The 20172-nt window shown below is 45.6% G+C and overlaps 5 protein-coding genes across 7 annotated transcripts; all 5 read right to left on the bottom strand.

Annotated features, from left to right (window-relative positions):
• Positions 1-9215: 9215 nt before the first annotated feature.
• LOC132258860 (FAM172 family protein homolog CG10038) lies at positions 9216-10867 on the bottom strand. 2 transcript variants are annotated; one of them, XM_059756371.1, is made up of 6 exons: positions 10740-10867; positions 10567-10682; positions 10317-10504; positions 10061-10256; positions 9693-9857; positions 9216-9493 (listed from the first exon to the last, which is right to left on the bottom strand). In XM_059756371.1, exons 1-6 carry the CDS (start codon positions 10810-10812, stop codon positions 9308-9310), a joined length of 924 nt encoding a protein of 307 aa, XP_059612354.1. In that variant the 5' UTR covers positions 10813-10867; the 3' UTR covers positions 9216-9307. The 2 variants fall into 2 exon arrangements, with proteins under 2 accessions (XP_059612354.1, XP_059612353.1); XM_059756370.1 differs by having other exon boundaries at positions 10567-10867.
• Positions 10868-10981: 114 nt separating this feature from the next.
• On the bottom strand, positions 10982-13190 carry LOC132258859 (sorbitol dehydrogenase-like). The gene is made up of 4 exons (XM_059756369.1): positions 12880-13190; positions 12578-12823; positions 11255-11819; positions 10982-11192 (listed from the first exon to the last, which is right to left on the bottom strand). Exons 1-4 carry the CDS (start codon positions 12965-12967, stop codon positions 11006-11008), a joined length of 1086 nt encoding a protein of 361 aa, XP_059612352.1. The 5' UTR covers positions 12968-13190; the 3' UTR covers positions 10982-11005.
• Positions 13191-13569: 379 nt separating this feature from the next.
• Positions 13570-15476, bottom strand: LOC132258856 (uncharacterized). Its single transcript, XM_059756366.1, has 3 exons — positions 15289-15476; positions 15059-15200; positions 13570-14998 (listed from the first exon to the last, which is right to left on the bottom strand). The coding sequence occupies exons 1-3, from the start codon at positions 15352-15354 to the stop codon at positions 13644-13646; spliced, it is 1563 nt and encodes a 520-aa protein (XP_059612349.1). The 5' UTR covers positions 15355-15476; the 3' UTR covers positions 13570-13643.
• A 262-nt stretch (positions 15477-15738) lies between these two features.
• LOC132258857 (arrestin domain-containing protein 17-like) lies at positions 15739-18126 on the bottom strand. Of its 2 annotated transcripts, XM_059756367.1 has the most exons (5): positions 17871-18126; positions 17654-17809; positions 16772-17590; positions 16698-16712; positions 15739-16208 (listed from the first exon to the last, which is right to left on the bottom strand). In XM_059756367.1, exons 1-5 carry the CDS (start codon positions 17983-17985, stop codon positions 16057-16059), a joined length of 1257 nt encoding a protein of 418 aa, XP_059612350.1. In that variant the 5' UTR covers positions 17986-18126; the 3' UTR covers positions 15739-16056. The 2 variants fall into 2 exon arrangements, with proteins under 2 accessions (XP_059612350.1, XP_059612351.1); XM_059756368.1 differs by lacking the exon at positions 16698-16712.
• A 120-nt stretch (positions 18127-18246) lies between these two features.
• LOC132257645 (arrestin domain-containing protein 3-like) lies at positions 18247-20166 on the bottom strand. The gene is made up of 5 exons (XM_059754632.1): positions 19909-20166; positions 19693-19848; positions 19321-19535; positions 18623-19181; positions 18247-18560 (listed from the first exon to the last, which is right to left on the bottom strand). The coding sequence occupies exons 1-5, from the start codon at positions 20018-20020 to the stop codon at positions 18313-18315; spliced, it is 1290 nt and encodes a 429-aa protein (XP_059610615.1). The 5' UTR covers positions 20021-20166; the 3' UTR covers positions 18247-18312.
• Positions 20167-20172: the final 6 nt, after the last annotated feature.

The raw sequence follows: 20172 nt of genomic DNA, 5'->3' as shown, positions 1-20172 counted from the left end.
TCCCGTGATTGCAGCCGCCCATATATTGAATGATGTTATTCGGCTTGAGTACATTTTTTGGCATTTCCACCGCGCGCTCAATTGAGCGTTTCCTGCGAATTGCCAGGAAAAAGAGATAAATATAGGAGAGAACAAGTGAAATGGAAAGAACATAAACACAATTTGGGAAATGGCATTCACGATACATTGGCTTACACAGACGCTTTTTTATCATTTAAATTGTGCCCCATCACAATTCTTTCTTTGATTCCTTACACAATCTTTTCCCCTCTCGTGCGACGAGAACCACTTGAGATTCACCACCGAACGCATTTCCGAGATGGTTTTGTCGCACTGAATAAATTGTGGTCCTTCCTAATTAGATGATATTGACTGTGTCATTCACCGTTTAAAGCACTTCCCTCGGCGCTTTGTGTACATTTATTGTAAGTGTTTGATTACAATTAGGCTGGATTCATATTTCTAAACCGGAATTTCATTACACAGTGATATTAAACACACACTCTTTTCGTCATAATACCAATAAATTCAATAGCTTGTCATCAATTTCACACAGTTTGTGATGTTCAGGAGCACGAGGTTCTTTGCGCGTCTTTGTCATCATCCCTTCCCATTTCGGAGGGCAAATATTGGTTGAAAATTCTAAATAAACACGAATTGTGACATGAAGAGTCATCCTGACTGATGCAAAGCAAACATCGGGACATCGAGGACGATTGTCACGCCATGTCATCGCATTCGACGGCATAATGAAGAGATTGCGAACTTGGTTGGGCCACGAACTTGTTCACATGATTTCATGCGACATTTTCACCCCTTCGCGATGTGGTGAAGGAAGCAAATTGAAATAATATGCCTGCGAGAGTGAACGTGTATTTATTTGCAAATTGGGAGACAATTTCGTGCGGTGGCATCTTCCACAACCCCATTTGCTCTGTCCTTTAGACACATGCTCTCGTGGCGGGGAAAAGTTTTCCCAATCCATGGAGTGGGAGGTGTTTTTAATGAATTTGCAAAACACATAAAAGGGAGTCATGTTGTGCCAACACAATCCTATCCAATGCTCTCGCCCGACAATTATCCGCAAAGGGACATTTATATGGGGGTATGACGAAGTGTCCTGCCGTGTGGAAAGGACCAGAAATCAAATATGCATGAGAAAGGGGTCCAATTTTTCAATCAACCAAACTTTCAACAAATGCAAAATTATTAATTTTTCATACAATCACTCCAACAGAGGGAAAACTTGGCTTTATTTTTTTGTTAATTTCTATGCCGGCAATTTGCAGGCATTTCATTTGATGCCACACACGCAATTTCAACTCATTGAGGGGGAAAATATCATTGATATGGCGGAAAGCCACAATGATCAAAGGACATTTTATCCCTCGTGAACGACTCTTGACTGTGGGTGTTCTTCGCAGATATTATATTGTTGATGATTTGAGCAACTCCCTCGCATTCAGCGCATATTGATGGATTTTGTGATTAACAATCCACTGGTTGCAGTGACTTGAGGGATGGATTATGAGGATTACGTGGTCTAATTGAGTCACTTATCATTTTGGGCAATGATTTCGATGGTAAACATACTTTCTGAGGGTCCAAACTGATTAAGGCGGAGGAAGTACAAATTATAGGATGAAATATGAGGGAAACTTCTTAATGTCTTGTGACGAAAATCCAAAAGTCATGCCTTGATATTTAAATGTCTGTCCAAAAGAGTGGCTCTTCAACCCCCAAACATATTCAATTCACAGTGTTTATCTTGCAAAGCTCCAACAATGCTCTCCTAATTTCTCATTCTGCGCCAATGAGTCATTTTGCAGAGAGATGTGCAATTGCGAGAACATCCAGCAAATAGTTGTTCTTTCCAGTGAATGACTTATCAGATGATGTTAAATGGAATTGGCTGTGTTGGACAATTTGTTAAAAATACACACACCGACAGCAGAAAATGTAATGTTGTTAGTGTCAATATTTCCCACTTTATGATAGATTATTTTACAATGTTGTTAGAGCATTCACAAGTTTCACGGCGAGATGAGCGTCTCTCCAGTGCAAGCCATCGATGAGACACCATGCAGTGACTGATCACCTAGAATGTTAATAATTGATGATCATAATCGTGGCGAGGAAATTTCTTCGCCATGTCCTTGTCTGGCGCAGTTTGCGCACTGCTCTCGCCAATCAACGCCGTATTGGATTTATCATGAGCAGCAATTTCAGCTGAAATCGAGACTCGAATGTACCGGAAATCGCACAATTTTGCCTCCTGTCAGAGCGAAATCCTGCATGGAATTTTTCTCAAAATTGAGCGCTATTTGTGAGGTCGCGCGCGTTTCCGCGAAATAGTGCATCACGCGGATGAGGAATTTCCATTATCGACACTAATGTGAAATTGTGATAGGTGAATTGAATGGGGCTCAAAGTGGTGCCTGACACTCATATGGGTTCATCATGTGAGTGAGAAAGAGCCCGTTTGAGGCGAACGCAATATTAATCGACTGCAAGATTGATGGGCATCGTTCAGAGTTGATGTTAACTAATGACCGCAGCATAATAAATAAATCCTTAACAAATTTTAATAACAACACAAGATCATCACACGAACGGGTGAAGTGGAGAAAAAAACTATAAATAAAATAGAAATTCCACAACAATGCCGGCAATAAGTAAACAGTGAAAATTTTCTAATCTTACACCATCCAAAAGATGTGTTCCCGTCACACGATTTCTCAATATATTGTTTGAAGAATTTATTTGATGTCTCATCAGTAATATTTATCACTCCGAAGAGGAGGAGGAGTGAACAAATTCGAAACATTTTGAATGATTTGTTGTACTCACAGTCAAAGGATAGTCAACTCTGTCTGTTGACTTTTTGTTCGCATTCCGCGAATTGAGCGAACAACCAGAGAAAAAAGTAACCACAAACTACATCTTTCAAATCACACTCGAATCACACCGTGAAAAGGGACTTCTTTGCGGGAAAACACACAGGAAAAGGAAGGAGACTGAAAATCCCACGCTCTAACATGAGCATTTACAACTGTTCCAAAACCACACAAAACATCGGGCGCAAGAAGCTGAAAAAATTAATAGTCCTCGAGCTTAAATCGCTGCTTCCGCTTTGTTTTTGTCACATGCATTGTGTGCAGCCGAAAACTCACCCTCACTCAAGTGTGGATTTTTAATAAGGGCGAAATCACAACTCAACTGTGTGTTCCTGATAGATTGACTCGCAATTGGTTCCGGCCTGATGGAATTTCCCGGATGTTTGCTCTCTTTTCCACCACGACTCGAGGGGAGGTTTTTCATCAGTTGCCAAATCAATTGATAATTTCATTGTACGCCGACATAATTTTGTGATTGCACACAATTCACGTAATTTCACCAGGTGATTAATTATGGAGAATGAAGAGATATGCGCGCGGCTTCACAAAAATTCAACCCTTCTCGTTATGCATGATTTTTGGGGGTGATTCGATTGGATGACTCCACAAAGTAATTGTCAAATATATGATTTTCTGAAGAATCATCATCATATCGCCATCTGTACTCTGTGCAATAGAGTATCTATGAAAATTCACTAACTGAATTCAATCTGATTATCAACTTTAAGACATGCTCTAAGTGTATGTATACAAACTTCCTAACATAATCTCAAGAATATCTCCGCGTGATTTTGGCGGGAACTTCTTCCCCTGCTTGTCGAGTCGAGTGACCCAAGCATTAACCTTCCAAATACGTCGAGATCCTCGGTAAACACGTTCCAGAGGAATTATTAGTGAAAATTCTCCCATCTCGCTGGAGAAAGCCTGAGCGGCTGTAAATATTTTTAAAGGAAACAACCGTGCACGCGCTTCGGGCGGCCTTTTTTCCTCATCTGCACGCACCTTCTGGCGGAAAATCAGTCTGGGTGATCAGCAATAATGGGGCACATGGCAGAACTGTGGCGAGGAATAAAAATCACAGACACTCCGCGTCTTAAATGCTCATTAACATTTTGGGTGTGCGCGCTTCCCTCGATCGAGCAACTTCCCTCGTCATCGATGCCTTTTGGAAAAGCGTGGTGTCGCCTCTCGAGCGACTTAATTTCTATTTACGGCTTCCTGGGTCACCTCTTGGGGTCACTCCATGTAAATCTACAGTCGCTTTTGGAGGCACTCCGTGTGCACACAAGCCATCAGCGAGGGTTGCCCTGCTCATTTAGCACTTTGAGACGACACACCGCTTCCATCTGTTTATTTAGACATGTCCCAGCTCCTCATAATTCCCCCCCCGTTCTCAGGGACACAAACATTTCGTGTGCGACACAGGATGGGCATTTTTTAATGCACGAATTTGCATTGAAATGTCCACGCCGGAGAAAGTTTCGCCTCCGTGTTTATCCATCATAATTAACGATGATTAACACTTGGTGACACATTTTACCAGGAGCTCTCTAGAGGAAAAATGTCGCCGCACTTGTCCCAGAATAAATAACCAGCAGAAAAAGTATCAAAACATTTTCGTGTGCCCAATTTTGCATTGAATCCCAACATGACAAACGATCGTAAAGTTGTGCTGGTTAAATTACACGTAATATTTCCAATTTCTGTCCGAAGATTGTGGCGATTCTACCGTAAAAATGCATTTACTACTTGTGCGGTTGGCGTCAGAAAAATCATAAAATAATTTACTGTTTTCCTTTCAAAAATACCCGCCAAAAGACACTTTATTGAATGTCTATTCTGGTCGAGTGGCTGCGTGAAAATGGCCTTAACAAATCATCTTTCCCGCGCCACTGGCAAAGTGTTATTAAAATCGTGGCGACGAAGAAGAATCATTGGAGATTAAATTGAGGACAGGTTGATAATCTCCCTCGACGGTTGACGATGTTGTCATTGTGGGTGGGATCGCCGTAATCCATCCCGTGAGTGATGTGCGCGCTCCAGAATTGACGAGAGAGAGAGAAGCCAAGGCAAAATGGTGCGAGGAAAGTGAGTAAAGAGGCAACAAATGTGCTTTGATGCGGCAAAATGTGTGGCACAAAGTAAACAGGGTGTCGCAAATACACCCAGAAAGAGGGGATACTTTGAGGGACATCAAAGGATCAGGCTTTTTACACCGGTGAAAATGGAATTACAGTGACAGGAAGGAGTTCCACGCGACGTCAAAGACATCGACACATCTCGCTTTTAAATACCGCACTTTGATATCGTAAATCATAAAGGATTCGCACTCGAAAACTGCCAAAGCTTGCACATATAATTGTTGAAAAACATAAAAGGAGGATGCATAAAGAGGCTTTTCATTTCACATCATAGCTAAATGTATTAAATTTCCTCTGTGGGTATAAAACAATAAATAATTGGAGAATTCCTACATAATTTCAATTAATGCAGCTTTATTGTAAAAAGCTCGTTCCACAGTAAATTTGCAAACAACATTTTCAACGATGGCTTTGCCATTCAAAAATTGAGAATAAACCACATTTCACCGCGCCAGAGGTCTCAGATCGCACGCTATTGTCTGCCGTGAATCGTGATCCCTGAACTGGAACGCGGGTCACCCACTGAAGAACTCCGTTCTGACATTAAACAAGCAATCCTATTGGGCAGTTTGCAGGTGCGCCGAATGCTCGAAGCACCTTTTGAGGGTGTTTCAGTGCAACTTACTTGCTCTAGCGTCGCTCTTCTGGTCAATTTCCGAGGGTAAGTCGCCATTTTTCAATTAAATTGATGAATAGGCCCTCCGACATGCCCCTTTCGACCCCTCGCGAAGCCACCGCAACCCCACCGAGAATTTCTGCAACTCCGCAGCATTTTTCAGAGCGTTGTCAGCGTGCAATTAAGCAAATGTAAATACCACATGGGGTTTTTGTTTTGGGGGTTGTTCGCGTGGAAAAAATGATTTCAATTAGTTTCATTGGTATTAATGTCGGGAAATATCGGCTCATTGGCGCACAAAAAAGGATCCTCCTCCCAGGATATGAATGCAGATAGACTGTGCTGCGGTGGCATGGAGCGAAAATGCAAATTTGCTCATATCTCAAGTGTTGGAGCTCGAGTGTTTCCCACCCACGCACGCCACATGATTAACAACTTCATTTGGAATTCATTGGAATCGTGTTTCAGCGTCTGTGTGTCGCTCCGGGGCCGCGTCTTGGGGCCTCGAGCGAGTGGGAGAACTGCACCTGCCGCACGGCTCAGGTGCACAGGTCACGCAGGTAAGCATGTCCGTCTCATTAGGTGCGCGAGGACGTGGCGAGAAGAAGTGCCAAGCCACGAGGAGTCAAATTGTGGAAGAAATGGCACAATCAGAGCATATCAAATGGCTTTTCCTCTGCGCGGGAAAGAGGCGAAAAAAAGAGCAGACGCTCTGAGTGTGTGTGTGTGAGAAATTCGCTGAGGCGACACTTAATTTAAAGAAGTGGCGAGAATCCCCAGCGTGACTCGGTGGCAGTAAATCGTGGCAGGGATAAAGGAGAGTCACTGATAAGACACAGCAGCAGTATTTCACCACATCTTCCCATCCGCCGCCTCAGAAGCTGAATGCTGTAATTTTCACCCTTTTTATCCGCCCAAAGCTCTCAATTATCTCATGCGAGCCGTGCTTGTCGAAATTTCGTTACATCGGAACAAGTTGAATCATCGCGAAATGGGACATAGTCATAAGCGTAGCTAAGATTTGATCGTCGACTTCAGACATCAAAAAGGTGCCCTCAGACTAATATCACTGCAATTTCACCTGATACGTTCTTGTAATCAATTCCAAAAGATTCTTAAACAAGCAGAAAAACCATCCACCCTCAATACTTCCCTACGCCCTTGAACAGGGAAGTTGCAAAGTGTTGAGTTCGGGCCAAAAATCCTTTTTTGCGTCTCTCTGAATGATTGCCATGAGCACGATGTTATCCGGCAGGAGTTTGTCTCATCCAGAGCGAGATATTTCCAGCCTGAGCCCGACGGATTGTCTGTGAATTGCTGATGGCACACGGAGACAATTCCCCGAAAGCTCATCTCGCCCGGCGTAGATCACTGTGAAGCCCGCCCAGAGTGTGTCTTTTGCACTTGCACTGAAGGGTAAATTGGTGGCGAGATTGCAATCTCGTGCGACAAGATGTGGCGCTACACTTATGTAAATCTGCCGAAGAGAGCAAATCCTCTGGCTCACCCTCGCAAGACGCCAGGCATTTGCATATCGGAATGGAGGCAATCAGCAGAAAATAAAAGAAATGACCGTGGAAGCAAATAAATCGCATAAACGTGTTCGCACTTAGCATTCATCTCCAGGGGCGGGTTGGAAGGTGACGTCTGATATTTTTTATGCACTAGGGCGCAAATGGCAGCGATTGTGGCGAGAGTGTGGGCGCGAGGGAGTCCCGATGTAAGGAATATCGCAGTCATTAAGATGAGAAATTCAATGGAACTCCCTGGAGACGGGGTGACTTTCAAATATAGTTCTCCATCAGACTCTCGAGGGGTTCTCTCAACTGTTCGGACTCAAGATTTCGAGCCATTTGTTCCTTGAGTGCCGTCTGTGTAAGCTTAGTCAAATTAATGACTTCTTTCCTGCAAATTTAACCATTTTCCACCACTCCTACTGGTGTCAATTTTCCTGTACTCTTCAAAGAGCTGGAAAAGCTTCATCTCCCATTTGCATCACACTTAAGAGAGATTAGTGAGAATTATGGATGAAAAAAAGCAAAACAATACACACAACATGGCTGTTAATTCCTCGTCTGCGCACATTTGAAACCTTAATGGAAAATCATAAATAATTGATCACTCAACCGCTAAATGGAAAAACACGCATGTCGAATTCGTCATGACTCTTTTAATAAGAGAAATCAAGCTTTGAGTTCTTTCAAAGTGCAATTTAATTAAGCTTTAGTTCAGTTTGAAATCAAAATTGTTACTTTTTCGCTTCCAAATCACTAAGAAAACAATTTTGAGATCACAATCAGATCTTGTATCGCAAGAATTAAAGCTCTTTTTATGCAAAATTGATCATTTTATGTTATCAACTAGCAGTGGTATAAAAATAGATTATCATTCATTATTAATCCATCTCTATTAATTAGCTATTAATTTCGCCGATTGCTGCACACAATGGAGTCTCTTTTCTACTGCATTTTCCATCCATCCATCGCCCTTTAATGGAGTGATGTGAAATTTATGACCGCCTCGATAACACTCTTCGCTTCTCGACTGAATGGGGTGGAGAAGAGGCAAAAAGCGAGCTCCAGAAGTATAGTTTTTGACAAATGAACACACTCCTGCATCGCAGGACAGCGGAGAAAGCGGCGGCAAAAAATGAGGGGCTACATAAAAATGCCATCGAGATTCTCTCTCGTTGGCTCTCATGTATCATTTTCAAGTTTTCTCTGTGCCTGAAATGATGCGAAGTTATCGAGGCAGTGATAACCTCTGAGGAGCGCGAATGATTACACAGTGCGGCAGGGCCGCCCAACAAATCACATCCATACACAGAGAGAGAGATTCCAGTCTGGTGGAGAGATTGAGTTGGAAAAAATGGGGAATATAAAAATAATCTCAGCGGCGAACGATGTCGATGGCGGGAATAAAAATATCCCAAGCATTTTCTATTGCTGTGATAGCGAGAGAGGCCCATTATCGCGGAGATACGCGAGATGTGTGTGCGCAAAAAAGTGGCCCACAGAGAGTGGAAGAATGGAGTTATTTCAATTCATTCTTAACTCTTATCACTGGCATGTGCTCCCCATCGAATAAACAAGGAATAATTTTTAATTAATGACTCTGTTTTTTCCTCAATTTTGAATTGCAAATCGGAAAATAACACGCAATCGCGCTGGAAAATAAAGTCTAGGCTGTGATAGGGAGAATTATAAGAAACCGTATACACTTGAGTCGAGCACTCATTCTTCCCTCTTCGCGCGCGCATCCGACTTTGTTTGGACTTTTCTGGCCGGGGTCAGGAGGTCGCGCAGCACTGAAATTGTCGCCACGCACACTCACAACCAATGCCCAGTTGAGATTGTGGCGTTTAAAATTAAATTAAATATTGCTGGATGTGAAAATGAAAACAAACAAATTCAAATCGCTCTGAAAATATTTCACCCCGCAAATTAGGGTCGCAACCGGGACTTCAACTTTCAACACCCATCGGAGCCATAGGTCCTGGGCGTACACAAGAGGTCTGCCACTTATTTGACACCGTGCAGTCCGATTAAGGCTCAATTTGTATCTTATTCGTTTTATTATCAAATCAATGTTCACGCTGCGAGTCGCTTTTCGGGGGACCTTTGCTCGCGCTTAACCCCGAGCGCCCATCAGCCTCACTTCTGCGCCCGCTGGAAAGCCTCGTGGCGCTCGCGGAAGAAGTCAAACAGGGCGCTCATGCACGTGTGCGACGTCCACTCGTGCTGCATGTGACCCGCCGAGTAGTGAGGCACGTCGTCGGGATCTCCAGTGGCCAGCTTTGTGTCCAGCGGCTTCTCCGAGCGCACCCAATTCCGCGAGATCTGCAAAGAAGCGATTGTTAATCCCTTTCGTCATTCAACTCAACAATTACTACAGAATTCAAGCAAAAGAAGACAGAATTTAAACACAACTCCCTTTGCAAATCCTCTTGACAAGGGACTAAATAAATCTTAAAACTCTCTTAAAACACTTGCTAAAAGTGAGAAAAAAAATTGCTAATAAATAAGTACAAAAACTCACAGATTTTATGTAGTCGCGAAATTCCTTTGTGCATCCTTTAATGCCCAAGTGAACGGAATCTGTGAGTCCGATGGCAAATACCTTCTCCTTGAAGAACACAGGATACTTCCTGGCCAGCGCCAAGGTAACAATACCTCCATAGCTGTGTGCCACAATGGCCACTGACTGCAAAGAGCACAGAAAACAGCACAATTATGCAATGCCCAGATATTGACAATTCGTGTCCCAGAAACACACGATTATCGCTTGGAAAATTCGGTAGCCCAAAATTAGCAGATAATTCTGTTTGTCTCCCACTTGTTTTTCCCCCACAAATGCTCCGAGAGTTCCAATTTGGAAGATTAAAATGATCCACAATAAATCGTTACCTTTGGATTCGCGGGCAGAACGTACTTTTCCCAGACATACACCGCGTGTTCCACAGAGTCTTCGCTGCCGGGAATCGGTTTCCCGTTCACGATGTTGTCATTGGTGTTTGTCACCAATATTTCAAAGCCCTGCTTTCGCGCCGATTCAATGTATGGCAGCTGAGTGCCGGCCGCAATGGAATGATTGATAATGAGGCTGAAAAAGGCGTCAGCTCATCAAATTCATGCCATTTCAGGTGACTAATGGACAGCGTACCTCCTCGACCACTGTCCGGCCTTCACGACGCCGCTGCCGTGAATCAAGAGCAGGAGTTTCTCCGGACGGTTGAGTTCCTTCGCCGTGGAGAAGACGAAGGTGCTCAGTGGAGGTGCAGGATCGACTGGCACGGGGAGTCTCTCCATTCCCACAGCCTCTAGTCTTTCGTAAACATAGTCCGTGATAACCTACAGATTGCGCAATCAAATTAGCAAAAGCTGAACAGTGACAGAAGAGGTCAAAAAGTTACTTCGCCAATTTGCTCATAGCGCTTCTGATTCTCCTTGTGTTCCTTGTACATGGCGAACTCAAAGCCCTTATCAGTGATGGCTCCAGTGTGCGCATCCAGCTGTCTCAGTTTGCCCTCTGCAGAGGAAAACAGTGGAAAATCACAGCCGGAACAAGCAAAACAAACCCTCTCACCTTCATTGAATCCATAGCCGAATTCCGCCAGCGCTCTCGCGGCCTTTAATTGCTGCGGCGCCCTGTCTGTCATCTTAAAACGCAAGGCGAGAGTACACAACTACAATTGACAAAACAGACGGCGTGAATTCTTGCACGGAAAAGCAGTAAAAGCGTGATTCCGCTGAGCACAAACCAATAATGTTTTATTAGCACTTGACAACCACATTGTTTACCTCCCATGCGATATATCGAGCAAAGCGTCATCAATCAGAAGTAGACTTTATTCAAAATTTACTCGCGTTGTTCTTGTCCCTCTTCTGGCAGTGGATCATCACTTTGATGGCATTCCCGTGGCCGTAGCGCGACGTCTCGAAGGCCTTCAGGGTCTCAGTAATGTCAAAATGGTGAGTCACGAGCTTCTTCAGCCCAGGAACTTTCCCACTCGCCACAAGCGCCAGGGCAGCTGAGTAACTGAAATGCACAGGAACATTTTCAGTCCTGAAAGTCATCTCAAATCTCATTTGTAATCTCACTCGTTGCTGTATCGGAAGACTCCACGGATGTCCACCTCACGAGTGGCAGCGTTCACCAGCGGCAGCGTGACCTCAGCCTGACCCAGTCCCACGATAACCACGCATCCTCCGCTCCTTGTGGCCAACATCGCGAGTCTGGCCGTGGCCTGTGCCCCACTGCAATCCACCGCCTTGTCCGGCTGCGAACCGAGCAGCTTGTGAATCCTGCGCACGTTCTCCTCCTCAGAGACATTCTTCTCCACCAGGTAAGTGAAATCCGCCCCCAAATCCTTCGCTACCGCCAGTCGCTGTGGCAGCAAGTCCGTGATCACGACTTTCGACGCTCCCATGGCCTTGGCCGTGAGCACGGTCACCAGGCCAATGGGCCCGGCGCCCAGGATGAGCACTTCTGAGCCGATGCCGACGTTCCCGCGTCGGCACGCGTGCACGCCCACGGAGAGAGGCTCCAGCAGAGCGCCCTCCTCCATTGTCACGTGCTCGGGCAGCTTGAAGCAGAAGTCCGCCGCGTGAGCGTAGAATCTAGTGAGATTCCCGTGACAAGGCGGCGTGGCGCAGAAGATCATCTCTGTAGGAAGATAATTACTCTCATTACTAGTAATTTTCCAGACAGTCAAGCTGATGCGGGAGATAAAAATAGATTTATGGACTATTAAAGTATTATCAGTGAATATCGAGTGCTTTAAAATGAAGCTGTTAGAGGCTTTTGAGTAATATGATTACGTTGATTACGTATATTCTGTGTTTGTTGGTAAACATCTCATTCAATTCAAATATTGCGATGGGGACGAAAATAATTGAATTAGAGAAATGCGGAATTGTTATGAACGAATATGATTTGTGTAGCGATTGATGAAGCATTTGTTTCATTTACATTTTACCAAGATTTTTCCTGGGAATTTAAATTTCTTTGACATTCAATCTTCTCTCAGATAAGATCGAAAATCTCCGCACTTCCCTAAGATTAACTGTTTGTGTTTGAAAGACGTCGCATTGCTTGAGACGCCTGAGATTACAGTTCCGGTTGCAGACTCTTTCTGACCCGTCATCAAAGAGGTCACAATGCACAATCTATAAAATTACTGAAAATCAAGCTGATCAAGCTGAAACCGAAGAAATTTAATACATTTTTCGTCAGATAAAAAGGCGAATGACCTTCATTTGCACTCTTGTTTTGTCTGCTCTCCTCACGGTGACCGCCACGTTAGCGGAAAAGTGTGAAATTCCCCCTCGTTCATTGATGACGCACGTAGAGAATTGCTGATTTTCGGGGTAATCAAAGGAAAGTTTTGGGTGCGAAGTGGAGTGGGAAATATTGATCCTTACCTGGACACAAATTGTAGCGACCTTCCTTGCACAACTGGCACTCGCGACACGCGACTCCCGGCTCGATGGCCACGCGATCGCCGACCTTCAGCGTCTTGACGCTCTTGCCCAGCTTCGCGACCACTCCCGATGCCTCGTGGCCCATAATCATGGGCTGCTCCACCACGAAGTGCCCGATGCGTCCCTCCACCAGGTAGTGCACGTCCGATCCGCAGATTCCCACGCAGTCCATCTCCAGCAGGACCTCTGCGAAGAAGCGCTGTGCATTGCTTGCGATATTGAGACTATGTCGCAGTTCTCACCATTGTCCTTGATTTCTGGAATGGGCTTCTGCTCCAGGCGCAAATCGTTGATGCCGTGCAGGACCGCAGTCAGATTATCCTTCGCCATTTCACTGGTGATTGTGCGTGTGAGGAGAATTCAAGGGCGAGATGATCTCAGACGAGAGACAACAGCTCAACTGACTCTCGAGCGGAGCCTCTCCACCGAATCCCGCTATCAGCGTTTATTGCAGCACTATCACAAGTTGGCTTTGCTCTCATTTTTTCCCGCTCTACGTCACGCTTCGCGCCATCGTGCAACCGACAAAACAGGCAGGAGGACCGAAATGAACCTCCTGCAAATCCGTGGGACTCTTCTGTCACTTCCAGTACACAAAAATCACAGCTGGAGGGCTTTCTTGTTTACACTCAAGCCCCACTTTACACGTTTTTTTCTTTTTCAAACAAATAACGTTACGAGATAAGGCAAGAAGGCAAAATTTCCACTCAATTTTAACGAGTGACAACATCGAAAAAACAACTTTTTTTGGTGTTTACATTGACAAAATAATTTGGAAATAGTGCAGAAGAGGTCATGTGAACGGAGGCTCGTCTGTAAGCAACTCATACTTTCCGCGTGCCGCTGAATTATTCATACGAAATTGACGGTCAAGAAGTGGGTCACAACACTTGGCGTCACGTGGCTCCAATCGACCGAATTGTTGTCCAGCGTAATTCCTGCAATTTGCCTATATTTGTATATCCTGTACAGATTTTCGCACCGTCTATAAATAGCCCCCGACCGTCTAGAAGTCCCATCCAGCGTACTGTTTGATGGTGAAGTTGTTCTCATGCCGCCTCCGCATCGCGGCATTGGCATCACCCTTGGCCGTGCACCGCTTGCGCTCGTCGCGCGCCTTCTGCTTCCGCGTCTCACGCTTCTGACGCTCCGCAATCACGCTGGGCGCTATCGTGCTGGCCGTAGTGGAGAAGGATCTCATGCTGCGTCTGTCCGACAGGAGTTTCTCCACCATCTTCAGACGATACATGCGCGAAGAGGGATCCAGGCCCTCGAGAGAGTCTTGTGTGGTGGTTTCTGGAATGGCTGGATGATCTGCGAGTGGTCCATCGGCAGGCAAGGCGTCTTCGAAGACATCTTCCTCATCCGAGGGCGCCTGAAGTGAGAAACTGGCCAAGTGCGAAGACACTGAAGCGATGTACTTCTCAATTTGACTCTGCGCTGAATCATCCTTGGCCTTCTGCTCACTGAATTGCACTTCCTCCTCCAGATGATCCCGCATCTCCTTCAATTCTTTCTCTGTGCACTTCACATCGGCTTCGCCCTCCTCCTCCTCAGTAATCTCTGGACAACTTCCCTCCTCTGAATCCTCCTCGTCGTCGCTCTCCATGCCGTACTCTCTCATCAAATCCCTCTCCATTTGCAGCGTGAATCCGTATCCGCTGCAGCTGATCTCCACATCGAGATTCTCCTCCCGCGAAATATCTTCAAACTTGGGATATTCCTCACTCTCGTAGTCAAATCGCCTCTTGAACAGCTCTCGAACGCCCGTCACGTCCCTCTCGAAGAAGTACTTGGCGTTGGGATGCGACGTGGAGACCATTTGTGGGAAGTCGATAAGGATGGGCTTTCCCTCGTCAGTCACCATGATGTTGAATTCATTGAAATCCCCGTGAATGACGCCACAATTGCCCAGCGAGACGATCAACTCCATCAGATCGTCATACAGAGCCTCCACATTCTCCACTTCCTTCACGTTCGTCATGGGATAGCCATTCACCAGCTCCATCAGGACACAGTGGCGATTGAAGTCAATAGGCTTTGGCACGAGAAATCCTCTGTCGTGAAGAGCCTTCATGTAAGCGAACTCCCGCGTCGCGGAGATCCTCGACAAGTACAGCCACGAAGCCTTATTCCGCCGTCCATGGTAGTCTCTCTTCTCCTTCACATTCCGGAAACACACTCTGCCCAGTCGGTGGAGCTTCAGGCACAGCGGAAGTCCTTCTCCATCGGCTACTGTGTAAATGTTGGACTCCTTCCCGACGCCAATTTGATTGCCGAACGACGCCACGGATCCTCTCAAAGTCAGCGCCTTCAGAGCCAAGTAATCGTATCCCATGTTCGTTAAGCGATAGCCATCATCTGGAAAGCAAAATCACTCGTGATTCCCAAGAATATCAACCTTCCGGAAGAGAGACTTACACATCTTTCCACGCTCGTACTGAAGCAGTTTGTTCTTGCACAACTCCCGCAGCAGTTTATTCACTCCACCAGCTTTGAGATTGGCTATTGAGGCGGTCAGAGGTCCAGGAACCAATTCGTGATTCTTCATGCCCATTTCGATCTGTGGAAATGGAGAAAATATGTGAGAAACGGTGAAAGTTGCGAGAGAGTTTGAGGTTAGGAATGTGAAACTGAGATTCTTCACTTACAGCTGTTAGAATCCTGAAATCCTCCTTGCTCATGTACTTCAGCTTGTGCACCTTCAGCTTCCCCATCTCTTAGATCTCCTCACAATCCTTTATTCCTCGAGAATTATCCACTTTTTCACCAGAGAGGATTTGTCAACAAACCCTCATGTTTTCCTTCAGCAGCGATTATATCGATATTTCCGATATTTCTCTCTTAATTCAAAACACCCTCGGTTAAGATCTCTTAACTCTTTTATTCTACAATTGTTCTTTTTTACGAGAATAAACAACAAATATCTCTGCAATTTTGATCGTATCCAAAAAGTGACAATGCAAAAATTGTATAATTTCATATCTCTATGAAATATCCATCTCTTGACTAGCAATTGTTGAAATTTATCATCAAATTGGTTTTGTTATTCACGTTATTCAACATCTTGAGGCACTCATCAAATAAGAACTATCAAGCAGTAACGGAAGATTTCGGTAATATTTTATCAGTTTATGTTAATATATAAGTTTACCTTAATCACTACATGTTAGCACTCTTGTGTAAAAATAATAGATCCTACTTCCCTCAAAAAGGTATCGAAAAAGCGAAAAAGACCTCGTTTTTGTCCACTTTTCGTTCATTCCATGGTAAATTGCGCAACTTTTCCTCCTCACAAATGGCCATTAGAGGCTCATCAGGACACTTTGTGCAGTAATTCGTGCAAGTTAAACAAAAATCTTCTAGCTTAATATCTAAAGATAGACCTCGAAATGAGTATGAAAGAATAACGCTGAGATTTAGAGATTGGCTGGCGCTGGAGCCGTTGGGTTAAATGCATAAGTTGGATATCTTGGAGCAAAGTTGTCACCCACGAATCGCGTGTACTCATTATCCTCCTTGTTGGCGATGCTTGGAGATTTGTAGGAGCTTTCGGCAAACGTTGGCGGAGCTGCAAAAGCAAATACGCAAGATAAATCAGACGCGAATTAAAATGCCGGATCAGGAATTTAGGCGCAGTCTCGTCACGACAGCCAAACACTTTGATCCTAACAATTTACTGAATAACTAACAGAAAACCTTGAGCGAATTAATTGTGCCGCACTACTTTAGTGATAAGCGATTCATTAAACACTCACTGAGGAATAAAATCATAGAATCTCAAACCATTACTTTTTTGTGCAGCTCAATTAATATTCGCGCAATTATATTGCAAAGTTCATTCAATAGGTTATTGAATTTATCCGAAATCAAAGAAACTCAACTGGAAAGAGTGTTTTAAGGTGTCTCTAAACTTAAGTCTTTGTGTTTCTCAAGAAACTCAACAGTATTTGAGCATTTCGTGCTGTTCAATGAAAACATTCCCACACAAAGTCAAGGTTTGGAGGAAGTCAACTCAAAGGCAAAAGCAAAGTCTTAAGTCTCAAACCAGAGCACTTACGCATCTGATACGGAACTGTAAATGATGAGTAATTAAAATTCTCGCTTAATTACAACACGAGGTCAAATACTCACGAATATTCGGGTAGAGATTGTGGCCTCCGGAGTCGGTGATGGACCAGCCGAGAGCGCCGCCAGTCTCTGGCGGACTGGCCGGACTCACGGGTTGCGTGGGAAGCATCGACGGATCCTGAGGCGGCTCGTCCTTGAACGGCGCCGGCGGCTTGAACTCCGCCAGCGGCACAGTGCCCAGCGTGATGGGAATCTTGCCCTCGAGATTCCTGTGCGCTCCCGCCACTTCCACCACAATCTTCAGATCATAGTCCACGTCGATGATGCCGCAATTGACGAGGTTGGACGGCGGCAGCGGCGGAATCTCAAGCTTGAACGTCCACGTGTCCGACGCGCCGGGCTCTACAGCGCCTCCGGACACTTCCGAGATGTTCACCTTATCCTTCTTGGTTTCGCGGCGCGGTGTGTGAGTGTGGAAGGTGATGATCTTGCGCATGTGGATCTTCACGCCCGTCACGCGAACGTTGCTGGCATTGTCACACTCGGCCGTGATGGGAATCACTTGGCCAGACACGAATCCCGTCACGGGCACGATGACAATGGTAGCCAGAGGCCCTGAGCGACAACACAGGCAGCAGAAGCTCTTCTCCAGATCCAGCTTAAATTGCTCCTTCACGCGCGGATTGAGATTCAAGTCAACCGGAGAGATTACAGTGAAGGCCATCTTGCTCTCCTGGTCGAACTTCCACGGGCGATCCAGGGTGACTTTCACGGTGTAGCGCACATGGCCCCACTCGCCCTCGAAAGATGAGGGCAGTGTCGGCGGCAGAGCGCACGTGAAGGGATAAGTGTGAGTTCCCGCTTCCAACTCAACTTCTCCACCTGAAAACACCCGGAAATCATCATGAGCTGAGAACCAGAGAAGTCTCCCCGCAGTTCACTCACTGTTCTTCCCGCCCAGGAGGTAGTATTGGATCTGAAAGTACTCTTCATGGCCACTGAGGTGAGTCACTTCCTCAGTCTCCTTGCCTTCGCTGTCCTGCCGCTTCTCGCGCTCCTCCCACGACGTGTTGGCCTCCCCGAGAAAGCGAATGACAATGCCTGCCAGAAGACACAATTACAGCTGCCGAGCTTTATTTTTAACCCCTCAGAAGCAACTCACCGCGAACCTTCTTGGGGGAGTCGAAGGTGAACTCCACCTTGCCATTGATCGTCTGGCCAGCGTAGTACGTGTTCCAGGGGTTGTCGAGCACAATCTGGCATCCCTTCAGGCCCATCTTCAGCCACGACGGTTAACCAAAAGGGAAACGAACTGGAGCAGCGGGGGAAAACCAAATGGATGAAAGTGAAATCCGGCTTTTCTTCGCGAGAAGAAAATTCAGAACAGGAATGTGACGTCGACTGTCAGATCACACCCATTCCTGGGCTGCCCGATGAGCGTCTGCAGAGCGAGCTGCAGATTTGGCGGCATTCGCGCCAATTTCTGCAGAGAGAATCTCAATCTCATGAAAATACGTTAAAATAATGGCATTTATCTGCATGAATTACAGCCAAATTACAGCTCTTTAATGGATGGAATAGATAAGACAATGCTTTATGTTCTATCATAGTTTCTCTCCCTTGTTCTCTTCTGAAATTTCCTGCTCGGGAGCATTATTCCTAGGCAGCTCAGGAAGCACCAGAGGCTCGATTGCCTTGGTCTCAATCTTCCCGCCACACTTTGGCCAATTGCTGCAGTTGTAGACAGGATAGCGAGGAGCATTTTGCTTGCAGGACATCACTGTCTTCTCATCATCCTCGTCGTCCTTCACCTGAATCGCCCCAAAAATGCACTCCTCATACGAAAGGGGTGCTGAAATGGAGAAATCACGGTCACGCCCATTCAAATACCCCACCCTGGAATTGTTAACTTACGCAGGTTTTGGTCAAAGCCTGGAGACTGGATTGGATTCAAGATAGGCTCTGCATGAACTGGACCTCCTGAGATATCCTCACTCGCAGGCATAATCGCGTACACATTGTCCCTCAGCGGAACCGTTCCAATCGTGACTGGAATCTTCACCACCGGATTCAAGTGCGCTCCAGACACTTTGGCCTCAATTTTCACCTCGTAGGAAATGGTGATGACACGACAGAGTGTCAGACTTGTGGGCGGAAGTGGAGGAATCTGGAGATGTTGCTCGAACTTCCCGCTCTGCTTCTTCTTCATACCCGCAATTCTGGCCTCAGTGATTGTTAAGGTTTCCTCAATTGTCTTACTTCTGGGCTTCTGACTCGTGAAACGTATTATTTTCCTAAGGGCGAACCTCACTTCGTCCAGTTTTACAGAGCTTGCATTCGCAATCTCGGCGTGGACAGTGATTGTCTGTCCAGGAACGTATCCTGACTGAGGAGTGTGAGCTATTATGGACATTGGCCCCGTTCGGCAGGGGCCACAGCAAAAACTCCTCTCCAGATTTGCTTGGCATGGTAGCTAATGAAATTAGTTAGGAGATAAATCATATTAGATTTCAGTGATTTCCGATATTTCTGAGAAAAAAAGCCCCACTCTAATCCAACTAATGCCAGAATTTGAGTCAGACAATAGGGCGTGGATTAGTTGAGTAACTCACCCTCAAGATTGGTGAATCAAAGTTCAAATCAAACTGCTTCAGCACTGTAAAAGCCACCTTAAACTTTTGATCGAATTTCCAGGGCCTCTCGAGAGCCACAACCACGAAGTATCTGATGTATCCTTTGGAGCCTTCGAAGGAAGTCGGCACCTGGTGGGGCAGATCGCACGTGAAGCGATAGGAATGCGTCCCAGGCGCCAGCTCGAGTGTACTTCCTGAAAGGGGAAGAACAAAAAGAGAGAGTCGGTAATTAGAGAGCTTTGCACTATCAGCAAGAGTGGGGGCCACAAAATTGCAAAATATGTTCGGTGATAAGGAATTCCGAGATAAAAGTCTATGGACTTGTTTTTTTTTACAATATCACAATCTCACCATCTTGCGATCGGCCCACAAGATCCGTGCTGGAAGCCAGGTACTCCTCTTTGCCATGGTACACGACTGTTGTAGTTGTGGATGTTCTTCCGTTGCTGCTCGAAGTGCTCTCTGACCAGCGAACCTTGGCGTATCCCAGAATCTTGAGCGTCACAGCTAGAACATGATCACTAGATTAATCCTCAGCTGGAGAGGTTTTCTGGTCAGTGAACTCACCTCTCACGTTCTTCACCTTGAAGATATTCAACTCCACCTGGCCAGACATTGTTTGTCCTGCCAGGTAGACTCCGTACGGATTGCTGTCGAACCTCACTTCGCACTTTGCCATGGTGGACGAAAGACTGACTGGAGTTGGGTGAAATGTGATGGTATTTCTTTCGACATTTCAGTGACGCGCATTGAAAATTCGTCATAATTGATTAGATTAGATTACTCGCGGGCTATAAATCGGTAAAATGGGAAATATTTCAAGGCGATTAT

The sequence above is a fragment of the Phlebotomus argentipes genome, unplaced genomic scaffold, assembly GCF_947086385.1.
Source record: "Phlebotomus argentipes unplaced genomic scaffold, Phlebotomus argentipes genome assembly scaffold_4, whole genome shotgun sequence".
NCBI classification, from domain to species: Eukaryota; Metazoa; Arthropoda; class Insecta; order Diptera; family Psychodidae; genus Phlebotomus; species Phlebotomus argentipes.
The sequence above is the reverse complement of the archived record's forward strand: the minus strand, read 5'-3'. Positions and strand labels throughout refer to the sequence as shown.